This window comes from Sarcophilus harrisii, chromosome 5 (assembly GCF_902635505.1).
Source record: "Sarcophilus harrisii chromosome 5, mSarHar1.11, whole genome shotgun sequence".
NCBI classification, from domain to species: domain Eukaryota; kingdom Metazoa; phylum Chordata; class Mammalia; order Dasyuromorphia; family Dasyuridae; genus Sarcophilus; species Sarcophilus harrisii.
The window spans coordinates 246,571,155-246,592,289 of record NC_045430.1 but is presented as its reverse complement, the minus strand read 5'-3'; the positions used below and the strand labels follow the sequence as shown (position 1 = coordinate 246,592,289).

At 42.2% G+C, this 21,135-nt stretch overlaps 1 protein-coding gene across 5 annotated transcripts in view; it reads right to left on the bottom strand.

Annotated features, from left to right (window-relative positions):
- MYRIP (myosin VIIA and Rab interacting protein) overlaps positions 1 to 21,135 on the bottom strand; it is a 405,480-nt gene that overhangs the window by 38,009 nt on the left and 346,336 nt on the right. For 3 of the 5 annotated variants that reach the window (XM_031940030.1, XM_031940033.1, XM_031940032.1), the window contains exons 9-11: positions 17,691 to 17,868; positions 11,741 to 12,366; positions 5,486 to 5,725 (exon numbers count right to left, since the gene is read on the bottom strand). In XM_031940030.1, coding sequence (XP_031795890.1) covers positions 5,486 to 5,725; positions 11,741 to 12,366; positions 17,691 to 17,868 — 1,044 coding nt within the window. The remainder of the gene's footprint in view (positions 1 to 5,485; positions 5,726 to 11,740; positions 12,367 to 17,690; positions 17,869 to 21,135) is intronic. The other 2 variants (XM_031940031.1, XM_031940034.1) reach the window with 1 other exon arrangement.

Genomic DNA, 21,135 nt, shown 5'->3' with positions numbered 1-21,135 from the left:
TAACTTAGAAAAGAAAGGTCGAACTAGCTGCTCTCTGGGCTCTCCCCAGCCCGAGTGCGGCAGAGGCTCCGCCAGAGGCGCGTTTCCCTGGCGGCGGGGCCGGCCGGGAGAGCCCCTCGCTTTCGGCTGCCGGGGCCGCTCTGCTCCTCGCGGGGCGGCGCGCTCCCGCCCGCCTCCCTCCGTCTCCGCGGCTGAGGCTGTCACTGGCCGTGCTGGCCCCTCTCCGCGCAGGGGCCGCCTGCACGCCCGCCCGCCGCTGTGGCTGCCGTGGGCCCGCTGGGGCTGGGAACGCCGCGTCCCGGAGGTGGTCTGAGGGCATTGCCGCTGACTCGCGGTCTAATGAGCTCTGGGGCTATAAAAAGGCGCTCGGCAGCAGTGAGACCGCGGGCAGAGACAGCACCCCCGCCTCCCCGGCTTCCTCCTCCGTCACACCTGAGAGCGGAGCGGGGGGAGGGGGGGGAACGAGAACCCGGCGACGGGTCAGGAAAGCCGACTTCAAGTCCCATTTCTGTCCCCAACTATCCACGTGATCTTGGGAAAGTCACCCTCTGCATCTCAGGTCCCTCATCTATAAAAGTGAGGTAGAGGGGGAAAGGATGGGCTAACCAGTCAACCCAATTAAAGGAAGTGCTCCCTTTGTGTACATCACTGAAAGGCAAGCGAATATGCAAAAGAAGGCTGTGGGAAGGAAGGAGAGAAGGGAGGGAGGGAAGGAGGAGGAAGGGGAAGGAGGAGAAAGGAGGGAGGAAGGAGGGAGGAAGGGAGGGGGGAGGAAAGAAGGAAGGGAGAAGGGAAGGAAGAAATAAGGCAGGGAAGATAGGAGGGAAAGAGAGAAGATAGAAGGGAATGAAGGGTAAGAAAGAAGGAAGAAGGGAAGGAAGTTATAGTTACAGAAACTAGATTATGAAAGACTCATATTAAAATCAGGAGTAATTGCCATCTTTTCCCTCTCAGCAAAATCCTGCAGGGAAGGTAGAATTTCTTTTCCCAATATATTATTAAACATTATGCGTATGTTTTAAAGTTTCAAGGAAATAGAGATCAGCCTAGCTGGATTTGTATCCCAGTGCTATCCATTCATCCAGAAGACTTAATAAAATGTAACTGACTATCCTACAGGCTATACATGACAGCCTCTACTGATTAGGCAAGGTAGAGGTGGGCACCACAGTATAATGGAGAGGGATCTCATCTCGGGAGAGATCTGAATTCCAATTCCAACTGTGACAATTGGCAAAACCCATTTCTCTGGGCCTTCGTATATTCCTTGGTAAAAGGCAGGGGTGATAATACCTGTAGTGCCTCTCTCAAAGGCTATTGTGAAAATCAAATGAACTATATATAGAGAGAAATTGGGAAGTCTTACAGAGTAACTATGTGAATGCTAATCATTGTTGTGATTGTTATTTGTATTTTTAACAAGAGACACAGAGAGGAGAGAGAGGGAGGGAGTAGAAGGAGGGAAGGAGGAAAGGAGGGCCCTGGAAAGGCACTTTCTCACTCAGTGACCATTGGGAAATCTCTGACTATACTAGAAAAGATGCCAACATGCTTTGGTAGAGAGAGTTGACTCACCCAGGAGTTCCTTACATTAGTGAAATCACAGGTCCAATCCCTATCCCTATTATTATCTTTAAATAAAAGGATGCATTTGGTGGACATTTTTCATGTAACATAAATATTCAAAATCTTAAATAATCAATGATAAAAAAGAACAAATCTATTCAAATCTCATTCTTGAATTTTATTTTCACTCTTCTTTTATATCTAGCTCATCTTTCCACAATGTTTTTTTTAAAGCATTTGAATGCTATTCAAATAATTGTTTATGTCAGTGCTGTTGAACTCAAATAGAAATTGGAACACTGGGTGGTTATGTATTATTTTAGAAAACCACATGTTAACATTGTTAGATTTTATTTTTGTTTTTTTCAATATTTCTCAATTATATTTTAATCTAGTTTGTTCTCACTCAGGAGTGTTGCTGGTTTAATGTGTGCAGGGCCTCGTGGTTGATAGTTCTTATCTATTTCTCAAACTTGCTTTTTTTTCTGCATTCATTTCTGCTGAAAATTAAATTCCCCTCAAGGTGATTTTTGACTATATATTGGAACAATTATGTTTGTGTGCCTTTTCCATAGGAAATAACATTATCTGATCAAACCTTCTGAGTAGAAAGCATGGACAGCTGGTTACTTGGCCTTTTGACCTTGAGCAGGGCTGGGCTGGCACTCAGAGGGCATCTGCTTTCCACATGATCACTATGACGTCCCACTTTTATTCCCAGCAGTAAGTGAGCTATTCACTGACGTTACCCAGTTTTCCTCTTCTCTTATCCTTGACTTCTAGAGCCACATTTATTAACATATGAGAAAAAAAAGCAGAAGGTGCTACAAAGTTCACCTTCAGAAAGTCCAGTCTCAAAATTACTGGGAAAAAACAAACATTTTTTCATCATGAGTATACTCTCAGTGATACTACCATCTGGCTAATGGAACACAGCAGGGCAAGAATGATGTTAATAGTTGGGGTAAATGTAGAAAAAGAATCATAAATCGGGAGCTACAAAAGTCCTCAGAGATGAATTAGTCAAATCTTTTCATTTTATAGGTGAAGAGATTTGAGGCTCATGGAGGTTAAGGTATCTGATGTAGGATTTGAACCTATAGTCAGAGCTCTGACTTTGGAGCCAGTATTTTCCCCCACTATGCTGTTCAATTGTTTTTTATGTCATATCTGACTCTCTGTGACTCCATTTGAGATTTTCTTGGCAAAGATACTGGAGTGGTTTGCCATTTCCTTCTCCGACTCATTTTATATATGAGGAAACTGAGATAAATAGGATAAAGTGATTTGTCTAGAGTCATACAGCTAGTGAGTGTCTAAGGCTGGATTTGAACTCGGGAAGACTGAGTCATTCTGACTGCAGATCCTCCACTCTATCCCACCTAGATGCTCCTGGTTTATATGTAAAATAACAACATTATATAATCATAACATAGGATAACATTATTACATGGAAGCAATTAGATGTGTGAATATGTATGGGAACAGTGACAAAGGAGGCCATCCCCTTTTATATGCGATCTGTACACAGTAAATGCTTAATCAGGCTTTTTCTTACATTAATTTATCTATTCATTCCTAGGAATGAATGGAAAAGAAGTGGGTCATTTTTACAGTGTGACTGCAGGATATAACACACAGGCTCCATTAGCATGCATGCAAGGTAGAGACAACAAGAGGTTCACTACAGAGAACTTGCCTTTGAAAGACACATGTATCGGATTCAGTAGACAAGATAGAAGGAACTGGTGGCAATCAGCACCAGTGGAGGGAATGCCCACATGGATGAGAACAGACATGCAGAAGAGGCTAATATTTGCTTAGAAATGTACTTCATTAGCTTTGAGGGAAAGACTGATTAAACATTACTTTCCTCCATTCTATAGTCCAGTCAAACATGGTTCCCTGCCCACAACATTCCATCTCCCATCTCCATGCCTTTGTATAGAGGTAAGATTCAGATGTGGAATTCTTTCCACTGCATCATATTTTGGTTGTCTCTATATATTTGTACTTCGGGGTACAATGATCACTTTTTGATTCGCATCTAGATTTACACAGGGTACATTATGCCATGGGGCTCATTCCACACAAGTTTCAACATTGACCAGTGAATGGTCAAAGAAAATGTAGGCTGTGCTTTGAGGTTCAGAATGACAATGAGCTGATGGGGAATCTGAAAAGCTTCCCTGTCTCCTCAGAGCTCATGCATTGTTCAGCACAGGATCCAGGCCATTTCTAAATGCTCGGTACCACACAAGGACCATTTGGAAAAGAAGAAAAACCAAGTTCTTTTTGATGTTAGCACACAAAATAGGCTTTGTTTCTTTTCAAAACATCCTTGTGTGGGAGCAATCTTTTTTTCCCTAGCATTAAACTGAGCTTAGTTCTAATCTTTTTTTGTTGTTGCTGAGATGTTTCACAGAATAGGTTTTGGTACCATCAATTGATCAGATTACAGTTAAGATTGGATAGCACATAGGAGGAGGGAGCATGGAAGAATCAGTGATTAGTGAGACCACCTCCACATAACTACCTGACCTTGGATAAAGGACAAGTGTGAAGTTCCTAAATTCATATTATCATTAATCTTTACTACACTAGCCTAAATACAGACCGCCTTTCTCCTTTGTTCCACCCACAACTGCCTCAGTTTAATTTGTATAAAACTAGAATATGACCAATACTTGGAGTTCTTTCTCTGTCTTTCTCTGTCTTGTCTCTGTCTGTCTCTTTCTATTTCTCTCTCGACTCTGTCTGTGTCTTTCTGTCTCTCTCTTGCCTATCTGTACGTATGTCTGTCTCTCTGTCTGTTCCTCTCTCTCCCTCTCTCTCCCCGCCTTGTCTCTGTCTGTCTTTATTTCTCTTGTCTCTATGTCTGTTTCTGTCTGTTTTTCTTTGTCTATCTGTTCCTCTGTCTCTTTCTCCCTCTATCTCTCTTTCTGACTTCTGTCTCTGAATCTCTCTCTCTCTTCCTTGTCTCTGTCTTTGTTTCTCTTGTCTCTATCTCTCTTTGTCTATCTGTTCCTCTGTCTTTCTCTCGCTCTCCCTCTCCCTCTCTTTCTCTCTATCTCTCTCTGTCTTCTGTCTCTTTCTGTATACATGCACATGTACACACACAACATTTTTTCACTTCAAAGTCATGGCATTTTTGGGTGGAGACTATAGTTAGGCTTGCCCTATGTTCACACCTCTAGTGTATACTATTCCCTTTCATTAATACCAAAGATTCTTGTGACCAAATAACAATGAATAGACAGGCTTCTGTAGGAAAAAATAGACCTCAGGTAAATCAATCCAGATTAATTCTATCAAAAAATCTAATATGAAATAAGAAGTAGAGCCTTGATGTTGAGAATAACTGAGTATAACTTTTGTGATGATTGTTGTTCAATTATATCCAATTCTTCATGACTCTACCTGGAGTTTTCGTGGCAAAGATACTGGAATCATTTGCCATTTCCTTTTCTAGGCCATTTTACAGATGAGGAAAGTAAGTGTCTGAGTTGGACTTAAACTTGGGAAGATGAGTCTTTCTAACTCCATGCCCAGCACTTTAGCATTTCTTCCTAAATAGTGATCTAATCACATAGATCTAATTGACAGGTAATTATTCATTCATTCATTTATTTTTGTTTAGTTTTTTGCTCCAAACTTTTAAACTTTTAAAAGGTTGGAGGATTACATAAAATCAATAACCTCCAATTAAAAACCAGACTGAAAAGAAAGCCTCATTAAAAACAGATGGGTAAACCCAACTCTACCTGCCCAGATGTATCCAGGCAGAGGAATCAGATGAACCAAAGGCCGGATGTGGGTACTGGTTTGAGCAGATACTCATTGCGGTCTCTACAAATACTAAATTTTACCCCATATAAAAGCTGGACCAAGCTCCCAGCCAGGGTTCCATAGAACTCACCTTCTTTAGCTCCTCCTGGATGCACTGGCCATTGTCTTCGGAGGACAGACTTTCTTTCTGCGGGTCTGATTCTGTCCTGGCCTCCGACTCCTGTTCCTCACCTGACGACGTTTCCTTCTCGCTCATTTTAGCAGCTAATTCAAACAACCTGGATTTCAGCTTCTCCTCCGTGGTGTTTGTCCTGCTTTTATGGTGGTGATCTTCACTGCTGATATCAGTCTCCGACAAGTCATCGAAAACCTAAAAGGCACCAAGATGGGAAACCAAAGAAACACCTGTCTCAGTCCGAATATCAACAGTAGTTTCCAACAAGCTCCCACTCATGGGCAGGTAGTCTGGGACTTTCCTTCCTGAGCAATATTTTCTATATTTTAGACTTTCTTCCTTGGTACAGAGAGACATGTACTTCAAAGTTCATCCTTTTATCTACTTAATTCCACAAACTTTTATTTAACACATACTGTGTCCCCAGAAGTGGCTCAGTGGATAGAGGACTGAACCTAGAATCAGAAAGACGCGAGTTCAAATACAGCTTCAGTTGCTTGGTATCTGTGTGACCCCGAGCCAAACACAGATAAATTGCCCTCAGTTTCCTCAAATGGAAAACAGAGATAGTAATAGAAGTTACCTCCTAGGGTTGCTGTGAGGATCAAATGAGCAAATATTTGTTAAGCATTTAGCCCAATGCCTAACACATAATAAATATGTGTTTTTTTCCTTCCTTCCTTTCTGATGTCCCAGGCACCATGTTAAGATACAAGAGTGATCAAGACAAAAATGAAACATTTACCACTTAAATATATATATAAGTTGTTTCCACCATTAGAAAGTAAGGTCCTTTAAGGCAATAATTGTTTCACATTTGTTGCAATCACAGTGCCTACTATAGTGTCTGGTGCATAATACATGGTGGTTATTATTGAGTCATTTTTCAATCGTGTCCAACTTCTATGACTCCATTTGGAGGGTTTTTTTTTTTGCTGAGGCATTAAGGGATTGAGGGATTAAGTGACCTGTTCAGGGTCACACAGCTAGGAAGTATTAAGTGTCTGAGATCAGATTTGAACTTGAGTCCTTATTTCAGGGCTGGTGCTCTATTCACTGCAGCACCTAGCTGCAATATCTTAGCAAAGATATTGGAGTGGTTTGCCACTTCATTTTCCAGCTCATTTTACAAATGAGGAAACTGAGGCAAGCAGAATTAAGTGATAGCTACTAAGTGTCTGAGGTTAGATTTGAACTTAGGACTTCCTGACAGTCCTATACAGCTTCTCCATAATAAATCATGTGTTGATTAATCAATTTGGCTGAAGAAGCTCAAATTCTACCGGACATTCTACAGCAGGGGTCCTCAAACTTTTTAAATAGGGGGCCAGTTCACTGTCCCTCAGACTGTGGGAGGGCCGGACTATAGTAAAAACAAAAACTTTGTTTTGTGGGCCTTTAAATAAAGAAACTTCATAACCCTGGGTTAGGGGGATAATCGTCCTCAGCTGCTGCAGCTGGCCCGTGGGCCACAGTTTGAGGACCCCTGTTCTACAGTATCAGTTTCTACAATCTTTGGGAGATACCAAAGAAACTCTGGGCAAATGAGCAGCAGCCTACAACGCTCTGTTTCTCCCAAGTACATTCAGCAGCAGCCTCTCTCCTCCTCTGATCCTTCTTATTTCCCACCTCTAATTCCTGGTTGATTTCCTGCAGGCTTGACATGATTTCTCCTAGACTTTGACATATAGATTCTGACAGGCTAATAATTTACAAGGCTCAGGGAGTTAACTCGATGGAGGAAGGACTGTATTTTAGCTTGACTGCTCATCAGTTCACATCTGTCTCTTTGTCAGTTTGCATTTGGTGACCACTTTGGAAGGAGTGACTGATTTTGGTGAAATTTGTTGTAGGGCTAAAGGGTGGGATAATAGCACTTTTGATTGGTGTTTCAGTTAACCATGTTGAGATTAAGTGATGATTGATTTGGTTCCTTAAGTAAAGGTTTCAAAGATGTACGATTACGGAAAAATTGCTAGAATTCACAGAGCTGGTAATGATGAGTATGCAAATTTAAGGATTTATTGATAATGCGTACTAGTACTTTGAAATTTTGCAGGAAGTGTAAGCTCCTATCCCAATGAGGGTAATTACAATGGCATCATTACATTGGTCAACATCAAATACAGTCTTAAACACAGGAGAATAACTAGGCAGAATTTGGTCTAGTAAACTTTCTGATTAAAATAACCAGCATCAATATCTCAAAAGGACAGGTAGGTGCTCAGTACATAGAGCACGAGGGCCTAGAGTCAGGTAGACTCACCTTCCTGAGTTCAAATCTAGCCTCAGACACTTACCAGTTGTATAATCCTAGGCAAGTCATTTAACCCTATTTGCCTCAATTTCCTTATCTGTAGAATGAGCTGGAGAAGAAAATAGCAAACTACTCCAGTATCTTTGCTAAGAAACCCCAAATGGGGTCACAAAAAGTTGGAAATGACTCAAATAACTGAGTAAGAACAGCAACAAATAGCTCAAAGGAAAAATGACTTTAAATTTCATTTAACGTTTGACTATGAATATATTATAAGAAATTTTGTTATATTTTATAAGACTTAACATTTTTCATGTGTATCATTTCTTTTAAAAACTTAATGTATTTTAATTAATTAAAAAAGATGGGGTCTCCCTATTTCATCTGGGTCATAAGTACAACGGCTGACTACTTATGGACCTCCTAATCCTCATGAGAATAGGGCCAGCTTGATTTGCTCTTGTGTTGACTTCAGCTAGTTTATCCATCCTTAAGCAACCTTAAGCCCCCTGATTCCATGGGCTCACCATTCTTTTGCTGTGTGGACACACAATTGGCTCAGTCCTCTACAGCTCAGAACTCCAGATGAGCACATATTCCAATTTTTAAATGAACTTTAGAATTATTCATAGAACATAAACTTAACTTAAACATCAACTAAATTTTGTTCACAACATGTGTTGTGAATTATTTATTTATTTATTTATTCCTAAACAGTTGCACATAGCAAACCCTCATACTGCTGCAGGAAAGTCTTCTGCAGATATCTATCTATAGCCATCTACAGCCATCATAACATTTTGTCTTTCTGTCTTGGTCTCTCCCTACACACACACACACACACACACATACGTGTGCGTGTAAATTTTTCATTAGAAACCTGAGACCTGCTGCAGAACACAACCCTCTTTTCACCTGATAGAAGCTAATGAAATATTCAGGATATACAGAATAGCCAATGTAATGGACTCAACTCCGAAATCTTTAGGAAATGAAGCACTATCACCATCTAGTGGCAAAAATAATTGAATGAAGTTCGAAAAAAAAAAATGGTTGAATCTAGAGAAAAGGTTTTTATTAATGAGTATTTACATAAAACCCTAGGAATGGTTCAGTTTTATTAAAGTAATCCATCTTTTTTCCCCATAGGTTATCTTTAGAACCATTATTTAACTGAGTCAACATTTCCAATTAAGAGAAATGAACCTTTGAAAAAAATCTAACCGCCTTCTCTGAAGCTTCCCCCCCACAAATTTTGTCTTTTAATGTCCAACCACCAGGCAGCAAACATTTATTAAATACCTAATATGATGTACCAGGAACTATGCTAAGTGTTGGAGATCCAAGTAAATGCAAAACCCTTCAACAATTCTCTCAGGGAACTCAGTCTAATTGGGAAGGTGCTATATAAATAGCCTTGAATGACCAAGTTATGGCTCCTGAAAGAGCACTGGTAACTTTGGAGAGAGCAGTTTCCATGGAATGGTGAGGTTGAAAGCCGGACTATAGAGAATTAAGAGAGAGTGAGAGGAAAAGTAGAAGCCTTGATTATAGATGGCTTTCTAAAAGAATTTAGTCATAAAAGAAAGGGAGGTGAGAGATGGATGACAGCTAGTGGGGATGGATAGCTCAAGTGAGGGGTTTTGAGAATGGGAGAGACATAAGTTTGTAGGCAGTAGGGAATAAGCCAACAGACAAAGAGTGATTGAAGATAAGCGGGGATACCAAAAGAGACAATCTGCTGGAGAAAATGGGATGAAGAAATGTAAAGGAAATGTTGCATAATATAATATAAAGAATGTTGCATCTGTAGAGAACATGAGTTCCAATCCTGGCTCAAAGATTTCCAAACTCTTCTCTCTTTAACCCATCCTCTAGATCTCATACTAATCTTTTGAAAGCACACATCTGACCACATTACCTTGGCCATTTTAAGTCCCCAAACTGTTGCTGCTGAGGCATTTCGGCTGTGACTGACTCTTTATGTGGCCCCACTTTGGGGTTTTCTTAGCAAAGATACTGGAGCCATTTGCCATTTCTTTCTCTGGCTCATTTTACAGATGAGGAAGCTGAGACAAATGGGATTAAGTGACTTACTCAGGGTCTTACTCAGAGTCTGAGGCTGTATTTGAACTCATGAAGATTTGTCTTCCTGTGATGTATCCACTAAACCACTTAGTTCTTGACTACCCAACCCCAGAGTACCTTTACAGGCATATATATCATACCTTATTTGCCTTCATGCCTGATAAATAAGACAACTCACTTCCTCTCAACTCAGAATTCAAATTTTCCTTTCCATGAGCTCCAAGCCAGAAATGTACTTCCTCCTCCCTTCTTTCTCTTAGAAGCCACACTTTCTTTCAGAACTGACCTTTGTGCATCACTTCCTTTGTGCAGCCTTTTCTGATCCCCTTGGACTAGCTGGTTCTCTCTCTACCCTGCTTGCTTATTTGTGGACATGAGCTCTTTGGAGGCGGGGGGTCATTTTGTTTTCATCTTCGTATCCTTATGCCCCAACATAGTGTATTGCTCTTAGAGGGTTCTACTCAGTTTTTTATTGTATTGAATTTAATTCAATATTAACAAACTCCTGAAGAGCTAGAGTGAAGGGTAATGCAAATGTGACAGAGAGAGGGTGGGGATGTGTAATCAGACAATCTGGGTTTCAGTTCTGGTTCTGTGTGACTTTGGCCAGATCATTAACCTCTCTGGATGCAGTTTCCTCATCTCTGGATGCAGTTTCCTCATCTCTGTGAGGCTCCTTCCAGCTCTGAACCTCGGAGCATGGAATAGCACGAATTTGTGAGTCAGAGAGATTTGCTAACTGTGCGACTCTAAGCAAATCACTAAATAACCCTATGCCTCAGTTTTCAAATTTGCTAAATGAAAGGGCCGGCTTGAGGGCCTCTAAAGTCCTTTTCAGTCTTAAACTTGTGGTCCACTGATCAATTAACTTGCAGCTAGTGATCACTTTCTTTATCCATAAAAGAAGACCTTTAATGTTCCTCCCAGGTGTTTGATTCTCAAAGAAGCAGTTCTCAGAATGGCCTCTATAGAAAGGGATCGCCTGCGTGCTGGAGCTATCGGGAGGGCTGCCTGGAGGAGGGGGCGTTTCAGACGCATCCAGAAGGATGGGAAGAGATGGAGGAGCCAGGGAGTTTAGGACATTGCCTATGAGGACAGATTCGACATGGTGCATGGCACATAGAGAGCACTGAATATTTGCAAACTCAGCGATCTCAGCTCCAGAAACGGAAAGAGACCTCAGAGGTCCCTCTGGGTTCTCAAACGTTTGTTCTCGTCAGAAGTTAACGAGGATCTGACGGGAGGATTTCTGTTTATGTGAGTTATTTTTATAAGTTTACCAAATTCGAAACGAAAGCTACTTTAAATGCCTCAGAGATTCTCTGGAGCACATTTTGGGAAGCACTCACACGGCCCAGTCCCTCGGATTCACGGCTGAGCAAGCGGAACCACGGGGTTAGGGGACAACAAAGGCGCACGGGCAGGAACCCGTCCTCTGAAGCTGGGCCCTCCGACCCCGGGCCGCCTCCTTCTCTTTGCCCTGTTCCTGCTGCCGTCACAGCTGATTGGATAGCAACAAAGGCGGCGGAGGGGGAACCGTTAGCCGTGGGGGTCACGGAGATCGGCGCTGCTAGCTAGGCTCGGGCCCGTCGGGAGGCTTCGGGCCTGACTGAGGGCTTAGCTGCGCCCCTCCGCAGCGGGCGGCGTCCGGAGGGGGCCACTCAGGCTTAGGAGACGGGGATCATCGGGGCGGGCGCGGCGCTGGGACTTCACTGGCCCACAGGGAGACCCGGGGGGCTGCCCGAGCGGCCGCCCCTTCCCTAGGGCCCTCCGTCCCCGAGATGGATCGGGGCAGGGGGCGGCGGGCAGGACGCGGGGCCCGGGCCTGGCGCAGAACCTCAGGGCCCGCGCGCGCGCGCTGTTACCTGGTTAGAGTCCGAGTCCTTGTCCCGGGTCGGAGAGCGGGCCTTCCCCGCCTCCGGCTCGCCCGAGGCCGGCTTGCCCCGCCTCCACCTGCGGGAGCGCGGCCCGGCCGCGTGCGGAGCGTCCTCGGCCTCGCTGCTGTCCCAGTCCGGGGAGGCGGCGGCCTGCGGGTTGAAGTTCACGTCCAGCCCGGCCTGCGCGGGCTCCGGGGAGCGGCTGCCGGGGGCCTTCCGCGGCAGCCGGGGGCGCTCGGGCCGCGCCTGCGCCTCCCGCGAGGAGCTCACCGAGGACGTCTCCGAGTCCGAGCACATGGCCTCGAGGGCGGCGTAGGGCCCGGGCGAGGCGCCCCGGGGGCACTGCCCGCACGCCCACTCGGCGCCGCGCGGGGAGTCCGCGCCGCAGGAGGTCTCCGAGAGGCTCGCGGGCCTGCGCCGGAGCTTGTTCAGGGTCAGGCTCCAGTCCAAGTCCTCCTCGCTGTCGGAGCCCATCTCCTCGTAGGCGGAGACCACGCGCGACGCCTTCTCCAGGGCCTGCAGCGCCTGGCTCTTCGGCTTGGCCAGCAGGGGGCGCGGGGACGGCTTCAGGGCCACCCAGTTCCCGTCGGCGCTCTGCAGCGCGGGGTCCGCGCCTGGGGAGAAAAAGTTGTGAGAGCTCTTCCTGGTGCCGATGGGGCGCCGGGCCGCAGAGGGAGGGGGCGGCAAATGCGGCTGTGGGGCGTTGGGGGCCCGAATCCAATCCTGGCCGGGCGCTATCACTGCCGTGTGAGGTTTGTGCAAGTCACTCAACCCCAACTGCCTCCGCAAATATTATATATATACACACACACATACAGAGAGACAGAGAGTGAGAGAGACAGAGAGATAGAGAGACAGAGATAGAGAGACAGAGACAGACAGAGACACAGAGAGAGGGAGACAGAGAGAGAGAGACAGAGACAGAGGAAGAGAGACAGAGAGACAGAGACAGAGAGTGAGACAGAGACAGAGAGTGAGACAGAGACAGAGAGTGAGACAGAGACAGAGAGAGATAGAGAGACAGAGACAGAGAGAGACAGAGACAGAGACAGAGAGTGAGACAGAGACAGAGAGAGAGAGATAGAGAGACAGAGAGAGGGAGACAGAGACAGAGAGTGAGACAGAGACAGAGAGAGATAGAGAGACAGAGACAGAGAGAGACAGAGACAGAGACAGAGAGTGAGACAGAGACAGAGAGAGAGAGATAGAGAGACAGAGAGAGGGAGACAAGAGCAGAGAGGAGAAGAGACGAGAGAGAGATGGGATAGAGAGACAGAGAGATAGGAGACAGAGACAGAGAAGCAGAGAGATAGAGAGAGGAGACAGAGAGAGACAGAGACAGAGAGAGACACAGAGAGAGAGAGAGAGGGAGAGAGACAGAGACAGAGAGAGATAGAGAGACAGAGGAATAGAGACAGACAGAGACAGAGAGAGAGAGAGACAGACAGAGACAGAAAGAGAGAGAGGGAGACAGAAACTGAGAGAAAGACAGAGAGTGAGAGACAGAGAGACAGACAGAGAGTGAGAGACAGAGAGAGACAGAGACAGAGACAGAAACAAAGACAGAGAGAGACAGAGACAGAAACAGAGACAGTGAGACAGAGACAGACAGAGACAGAGAGAGACAGAGAGAGAGAGAGACAGACAGACAGAGACAGAGAGAGAGGGAGACAGAAACAGAGAGAAAGACAGAGAGTGAGAGACAGAGAGAGACAGACAGAGAGTGAGAGACAGAGAGAGACAGAGACAGAAACAAAGACAGAGAGAGACAGAGACAGAAAACAGAGACAGTGAGAGACAGAGACAGAGAGAGACAGACAGAGACAGAGAGAGACAGAGAGAGAGAGAGTGTCTGTGTGTGTGTAGTGGCGATCAGTTTTTTTTTTTTTTTTTTTTTTTTTCTGTAGACAGGTGGTAGAAGGCTATTCTTCTAGCCCAAAGAGGAGCTACCACCAAGATTTTTCTTTTATGTTCTTTTTTTTTTTTGTCTCCTCATAAAATTTGGAAAATCTGTGTGACCTCAAGTTGAGGCAAGATCCCCAGAATCCATGACCATCCTCTTTCTGAGAATGATAGGGAACTTTATGTTTTGGGGATTATTGTTAAAAATTCTATTTTGATTATAGAGGAATCATTTTTGTTAGATTTCTATATTTACTAAGCTAGAAATGTCTGTGGTCCCTGAGCTTGATAATCTAAGATTATATGTTTATTATTGAGTAAAGAATTTTCTCTGTCATCTACATGCTCCATGGCCCTCACAAAATATATTTTTTTCCTTGAGCAAACCATATCTTTCTTTTCTTAGGCTTGGTTCCTAAGCAAACTCATGGCTTTGCAAATAGGAAAGTACTGACCTTCAACAGATTTGGAGTGCAAGTAGGGTGAAAAAGTAGCTTCTCATTGCCTTAAAATTAGGAGGAAAGTCTGCCTACCAACTCTAAGTAAGGCAAAGTAAGAATCGAGATCAAAGATAAGTTTATCACAAAACTGTCTTATCAATCTGGGAAAGGAATACCATTAGATCTTTTAGTCAGAAGACGATTACTACTTATATTCATTTTAAGCCATCAAAATTTAGAAGTATATGTATACACACATATACATATATATATACACCACATATATGTATGTACACACCTCAACTCTCTTATTCTTAATTTTCTCATCAATAAAATAACGATAATAATGCTTGCTGCCCAGTTTCTGAAGTTGTTAGGAGGAAAGAATTCAGAACCAGATCAAAATATAATTGGAAAAATTAAAAAAAATAATAAGATAATACACCATAAATAATGTGAATTTGTGGGTTTCGAAGTCAATGTCATCTGTGGGGATCCATTTCTATTTAAGTGATACACCGCTCCCATCAGCCTTAGGATACTTTAGGAATAAAAGCTGGGATTACAATCATTCCAAATGACAAAAAATGATGCTGTTCCTACTCTGGGATTTTCTTCCATGGGCATGGGATGCCACAGCACTGAGTAATGTATGTAAAGGGGAGAATCTCAAATCCCACTTTTCAAAACTATAGAAGTTGTGAGCTGCAGAGGTCAAACATCTTGCCTTTGTTGGAGGAATTGAAATAAAGGTCTGAATTCTATTCAAATGTACTCTGCTATGACTGATAGACTGCCAGAAGAAGGACAAAGGCATTTTAGCTGCTATTTGCTCATCCCCTGGCCAAACTGAAGTGCTGTGACCCCCTTTTGGAAGGCAGGGGTCCTTAGATCTGTTGAATTCTCTTAGAGCTGCCAAGATTTTGAACTTGAGATTATTTAGTTTTCTTGACCCTTTTGTGCTCAGTGGCTGGTGGATGTTAGGGTCCATTGGGACTCATTAACCAATTCCTCTCTTGAAGCATAAACAACAATGTCAAAGATAGGACAACATTCATTAAGAAACTTGAAGAGACTCGCCCTAGTCCCTCGAGGCTGCCTTCCTTCCATCTCAGTGCAGTTAATGGAGAAATGGCCCCTGGAGAGCATTTGCTTTGTTGTTAAATAAATTAGACAGCCTTTGGGGGGGCCTCTTATGTTAAAATACGTAACAGCAAAAACACCAGAATATCCAGAGGCAATATGGGTGACATCTTCTAGCTGAGATACAGACCCTCCTTTTGTTTTTTCTGCTCACTAAGCAGTCAAGTTTTATATGAACATATTAAGATTACTTACCCAGGTTCTTCTTTATTAACATATTAATAATAATATGAAATTATTTTATATTTATTTTATCTTAGATGTGATATAATTATTTGTTAGGATTAATATTGTTTTTAAAAGTTTAATTTTAAAATTTAAAAAGTTAATAACAATTTTTATGATAGTACCTCCTATTTATGTCACATTTTAAGGCTGACAAAATATTCTCTCCACATTAACCCTATGAAGATAAAGAAAGGCAGTGTGGTTCAATGGAAAGTACAGATTACAAAGAGATGTCAGTCATTTGGAGTCTGGAATATTCAGGTTTGGATTCTGCCTCTGAAACTTAGTAGCTGTGTGACCATGGGTAAATCACTTAACTCTTCTGAACTTCATTTCTGCATTTGTAGAATGAGAATAAAAACAGCTACAATCTCTCCCCTGGCTGGTTGTTTGAGGATCAAAGGAGAGAATTATGTAAAACCTGTAAAAGTGTCAACTGATATTATCACTGGGGCAGCTAAGTGGGGCCATAGGGCACAGTCTCTGATATCTACTAGCTGTATGACTCTGGGCAAGTCACTTATCTGGTCTGCCTCAGTTTCCTAATCTGTAAAATGAGCCAGAAAAAGAAGTGGCAAAACATCTCAGTATCTGTGCCAAGGAAACCCCAAATGGGGTCAGGAAGAGTCAGACATGACTGAAATGATTCCACAAGAACATTGTTGTTAGTATAATCCCTCTTTTATACATAAGGTTTTATAAATACATACATAAGTGTGCATATTATATATGTCCACATATATATATATAATATTTAGATTATTTATGGAGTAGATAAGGAAACTAAGTTTGAGAGACAAAAGGTATTGAATGGAACCATCAAATAATGTAAGGGTGGATGGGACTTTGGAGATCATCTAACTCTACCTCATTTTTATAGGAAAAAACCCTCTGAATCACAGAGGAAGTACATTGCCTACAGTCCCACAGTAAGTGTCCAAGCTGGGCTTTATTTCCAATTCTTCTGGTTCCAATAGGAATCAAACCATGCTTCCTGTTCCACCACATGGCCTCTTATGCTTGGATGCTAGAGGTGTATGACATTAGGAGACTTCTGTTTCCCCAACCTATGAAGTGAAGGCTTTAGCTGAATTCTCACTAATGTCCCCTTGTAGATCTCATCCAAACCTGAATATTCCAGACCTCACATGACTGACATCTCTTTGTAATCTATACTTTCCACTGAACCACACTGCCTTTCTTTATCTTCATAGGGTTAATGTGGAGAGAATATTTTGTCAGCCTTAAAATGTGACATAAATAGGAGGTACTATCATTAAAATTGTTATTAACTTTTTAAATTTTAAAATTAAACTTTTAAAAACAATATTAATCCTAACAAATAATTATATCACATCTAAGATAAAATAATAACATAAAATAACTTCATAATATTATTAACATGTTAATAAAGAAGAACCTGGGTAAGTAATCTTAGATTCCTTGATTCTGTTATCCCATATAAAGAAGCTCCTTTGACAGAATAACTGTTATTGTTTGTAACAACAGTATTGTAGAGAGCTTTAAGATTTCAAAGTACGTTACGTACGTTGCTTCATTTGATCTTTATCACGATGCTGGTCCATAGGTGCTATCCCCATTTTACAGATGAAGAAACTGAGGTACAGTTACATGACTTGCCTAGGGTCACCCAGCTGAGCCTGGATCTGAAGGCGGGTTTTCCTGGTTTCAGGCCTAGCACTCTGTGCTTTGTACCAAGCAGCTTTCTTGTTAGTTGGGAAGTAGGAACAAGTAATGGGAACATGGGAAGGACAGTGGATGTAAAACTGTCGCTGGGCATCGGGTGGACAGAAGCTTATAACTAGGGATGTGATATAGTGAAAAGAAGTGGAACTGGCGTTAGGCAGCGGACTTAACCTTCCGTATCTCAGTTTCCTCATCTGTAAAATGGGAATCATCGCAAGAAAAGAGTTTTGGAAACACTGAATCACTGCATTAATGTGAGTTATTATTGTGAGCTACCATCATCATTATCTTTTGAACCTGTAAATGAGCCAGGGAGATCTGGGATAGGGGCACTTGTGCTTTGGTGATGCCCTCGGTTCTCCCTGGTCACTTTGGCACTGAGTGTGTGGCCTTCCATGGGCACTGCCAACAGATCAAATTATTTCCCACTCTTAAGGCTCCTGTTGCGAGGGCTAATGAGCAGCCACAGCTCGCTTTTAGGAGGTGCAGACCCATCGTAAATGTATTAAAATGGTTACTTGTCTCATTCAGTCTGTCCATGCTCTTCCAGCTGGGCAAGGCAGCGTACTCTTGTTCCCTCGGCTTCTGCGCCTGGACCCTCTGCTCTGCCCACGGGGTCTCCGGGGGTGCCGAGACCTGTGAGTCTTTGCTTGGAGCCTCTTCCCCAGTGAGGGAGAACGCCGACTGGGACCTCTGCTGAAATAAAACACGGAGTCTTAAAGGGGACAATTACCCTTGCGGCAATCAGCAAGCACCTACTATATGCCAAGCACTGTGTGTACTGCTGGGGATGCAAGTACAAGCTTACGTTCTAACGGGAGAGACAAGGACATACCCATACATTAGAAAACCCTCAGGGTCCCTTTTTGGCTGTACTCAAGAAATCGGTATAGCCTGGCAAAGTTATCAGCATCGAGGCAGGGAGGGATTTTCCTGTCAACCTTCAAAGGGAAACCATTAACTCCAACTCCTTTATGCAAAACTACATGTTCCAAATGAAAATTCCCTTCTCTGGAAGGAAGACTGCAAACTTAAGAAATGTCATCATCTCAAACAACATCACTTATCTAGACATTATGTATTCCCGGACTGAAGTACACAGACAGTTCACCAAATAGTAGGAAACCGCATTTTCATGTAAATTCGTTAGGGTTATTCCTAGTTGTTAGTTGAGGGTTATTGAATTTATTGGTTTGAGACTTTTTTTCAAACCAATAAACAGGAGTGTGAAGGTGGATCAAAAGGTTTGGGACATTTCTCCTTGGAGAATCCGTTGGTTATATATTGTATCAGAAGATCTCAACCAGGATCCAATATCCATGTTGGGTGAGCAAAAGTACAGAGGGGATGGGGGTGGGATTATAGGGGTCACTAAAGCCTTTGGGGAGAATATACTGTGAGATGAAGAAACTTAGAGAAAGATTGTCATGGAATGAAAGAGAACAGACTTTGGACTACCGGAGGATCTAAAGTCTGTGCTGTGGGTGATCCTGTCCTGTTAACTCAACCTCTCAGTGCTCCAGACAATTCTAACTCTCAAATATTGAGTAAGTCCAAATCTATATTGGTAGAGTCTCATCTCTGGGTATTGTCCATAGCAATGAGATTATAAAAAATACGTCAACCTGCCTTAGTGTCCTGAATGATTCCAGGCACCACAAAAAGCTCTCAGTATTGTTGAACAGAAACTCATTTTTCCATCAGTTAACTGAAATGAATTTGTTCCCCAGAAGATGGCATCACAACTACATATATTCTTGATCATTGAATAATTTTACTCTACCTGGGAAAGCTGTGAGGAGGGATTTAGTTATTTAATTCATACAATCTTGTAGTTTGCAGTACCCATACTAATTACCCCTCTGTGGACTCCATTTATCCATTCCTTTACTCCCTATCTCCTGGGCCTCTTCCTTTTTTTCTTTTCACTTCCTTTTTTTCCCATTGCTTTACTTTGTTGTTTTTCAATCATTTTTAATTGGGTCCAATTCTTCATGACTCTTTTTGGGGGTTTTCTTGGCAAAAGAAAACCCTATTTGCCATTTCCTTCTCCAGTTTATTTTCTAGATGAGGAAACTGAGGCAAATAGACTGAACTGATTTGCCCAAGATGACACGGTAATTGTCTGAGGCTGGATTTGCATTCAGGGAGATGGGTCTTCCTGATTCCTGGTAGCTACCTAGCTACCCTGGAGTATTTATTGTAATCAAACAAAATAAAGAGAATCCTTTGAAACTCTGGAGGAGAATTAAAATCCTCAATTTTGACCAAAAATAACTCAAAATTCTATCCCATGTTATAACCACAGAAATAAAAACATCTCAATGCTTGTTAAATTTTATCTTAGTGGTCTCTAGGAGTGAAGTCAAGAGACTTTTCCCTTCATCAATGATGGATATTTTAAACTGCCCTCAGCTGATACTTTGCTAATTAGTTGAGGGGAAAAAAGTGAATTTGTTCTATTCTGGCTTTGAGAAGTTTGAACATAATAGAGAATAATTTACTCTGAGCTCAGATCCTGAGTCAGGCACCTGGGCTTCAGTGTTGCATGTGGTTAGCCCTAATGACAAACAGATGGTGAAATCACTCTCTCTTTCCTTCTCCTATGACAAGTGGCCCTGATGAATGTTTGGTAGGAAATGAGGCACCACATAGTGAGTATTACTAAATAAGGTGGCTCTGTAATTTAAAAGTGTTGTTGGTTTTTTCCCCCAGGATGCAGGAAGTGCTTTGGAAAAATCCATCAGAAAGAAGATACAGTCAAATCTCACTAATTCCTTCTAATGATGGGGAAGACCAGCTTAATTCTGAAAAACACTGAATCACAGACAACTTTAAAAGAAAGTCACTCCTGTCTCATTTAACCCAAATGCCTTTCTTCCTCCTTATTGTCCAAGTTCCAGCCATCTTTCCAGGCCTAGAAAGTCTTATTTCTTCCATGAATCCTTCCTCTGTTCTGTCTAGTCATATTTTCTGAATTATTCTAGCGTATAATTTTTGCACCTTGTGTAAAATACACTGTACTGTATCTTTAATTATCTCAAGCATTGGAGTTGACTGTAATACATCACTAATAGCTTACATTTTTATAGTACTTTAAAAACATTGTCTCAATTGATTCTTACAACCAACCTAAGAGATAGACAAGGATTATCATCCTTATTTTTTAAATTAAGAACTTAGACTCAGTTAGGTTAAGTGTCATATGGCTATTAAGGGTTGCAGGTGAGATTTGAACTCCCATCTTGCTGTTCTCTTCTAAAAACCACTCTATTACTGAAGTCAAGTATTATTTCTAATAGTTCTTTGTAATCATTTCCTTCATACTGCCTAATCCAATTCTTGGCACACAGTAAGTGCCATTTTACTAAACATTTCAACTCTGTTGCTTTCAAGTCCATATAGTAATATAAATAAAGTGATTACAAATAGGGATCGTGTCCAAACTTTGGAAAGAACTATATAAGGATGATTTATCATTACTTGCATAGAATTGGATGCTGGTGTTTGGTAGTAATGCTTCCTCTTATGGAGATCAAACCTTCTTTCTGTAATCAAATTTATACTTGCCCATCGTTTTGTAAACACCTCCATCTTTCTGATACAAGTTTGATGTTACTACTCTCTTTTTCTGGTCTTGGTATTATTTAAAATAATGCTGCCTGACATAACAATTTGCAATAACGCCTATGATGATGACAAATTATAACTAAATCTATTTTAATTTTATGTAATTCAGTCTTCATCTATTTATGAGGTTCTGTGTTAGGCAGAAGGGATAGGAAAAAACAGAGATTCTTAGTCTTATGGGGTTTACAACCTACTAGGGGATGGTGTGGGATTAGGGTAAGCAGAATATGATTGTATATACAGAGGTAAGTAAATCCAGGACAGTTTAAAGAAAAAGATTTTGGAGAAGCTCACTGTCATAGTGTTACTTGGATAATATTGTTCTGATTAAAT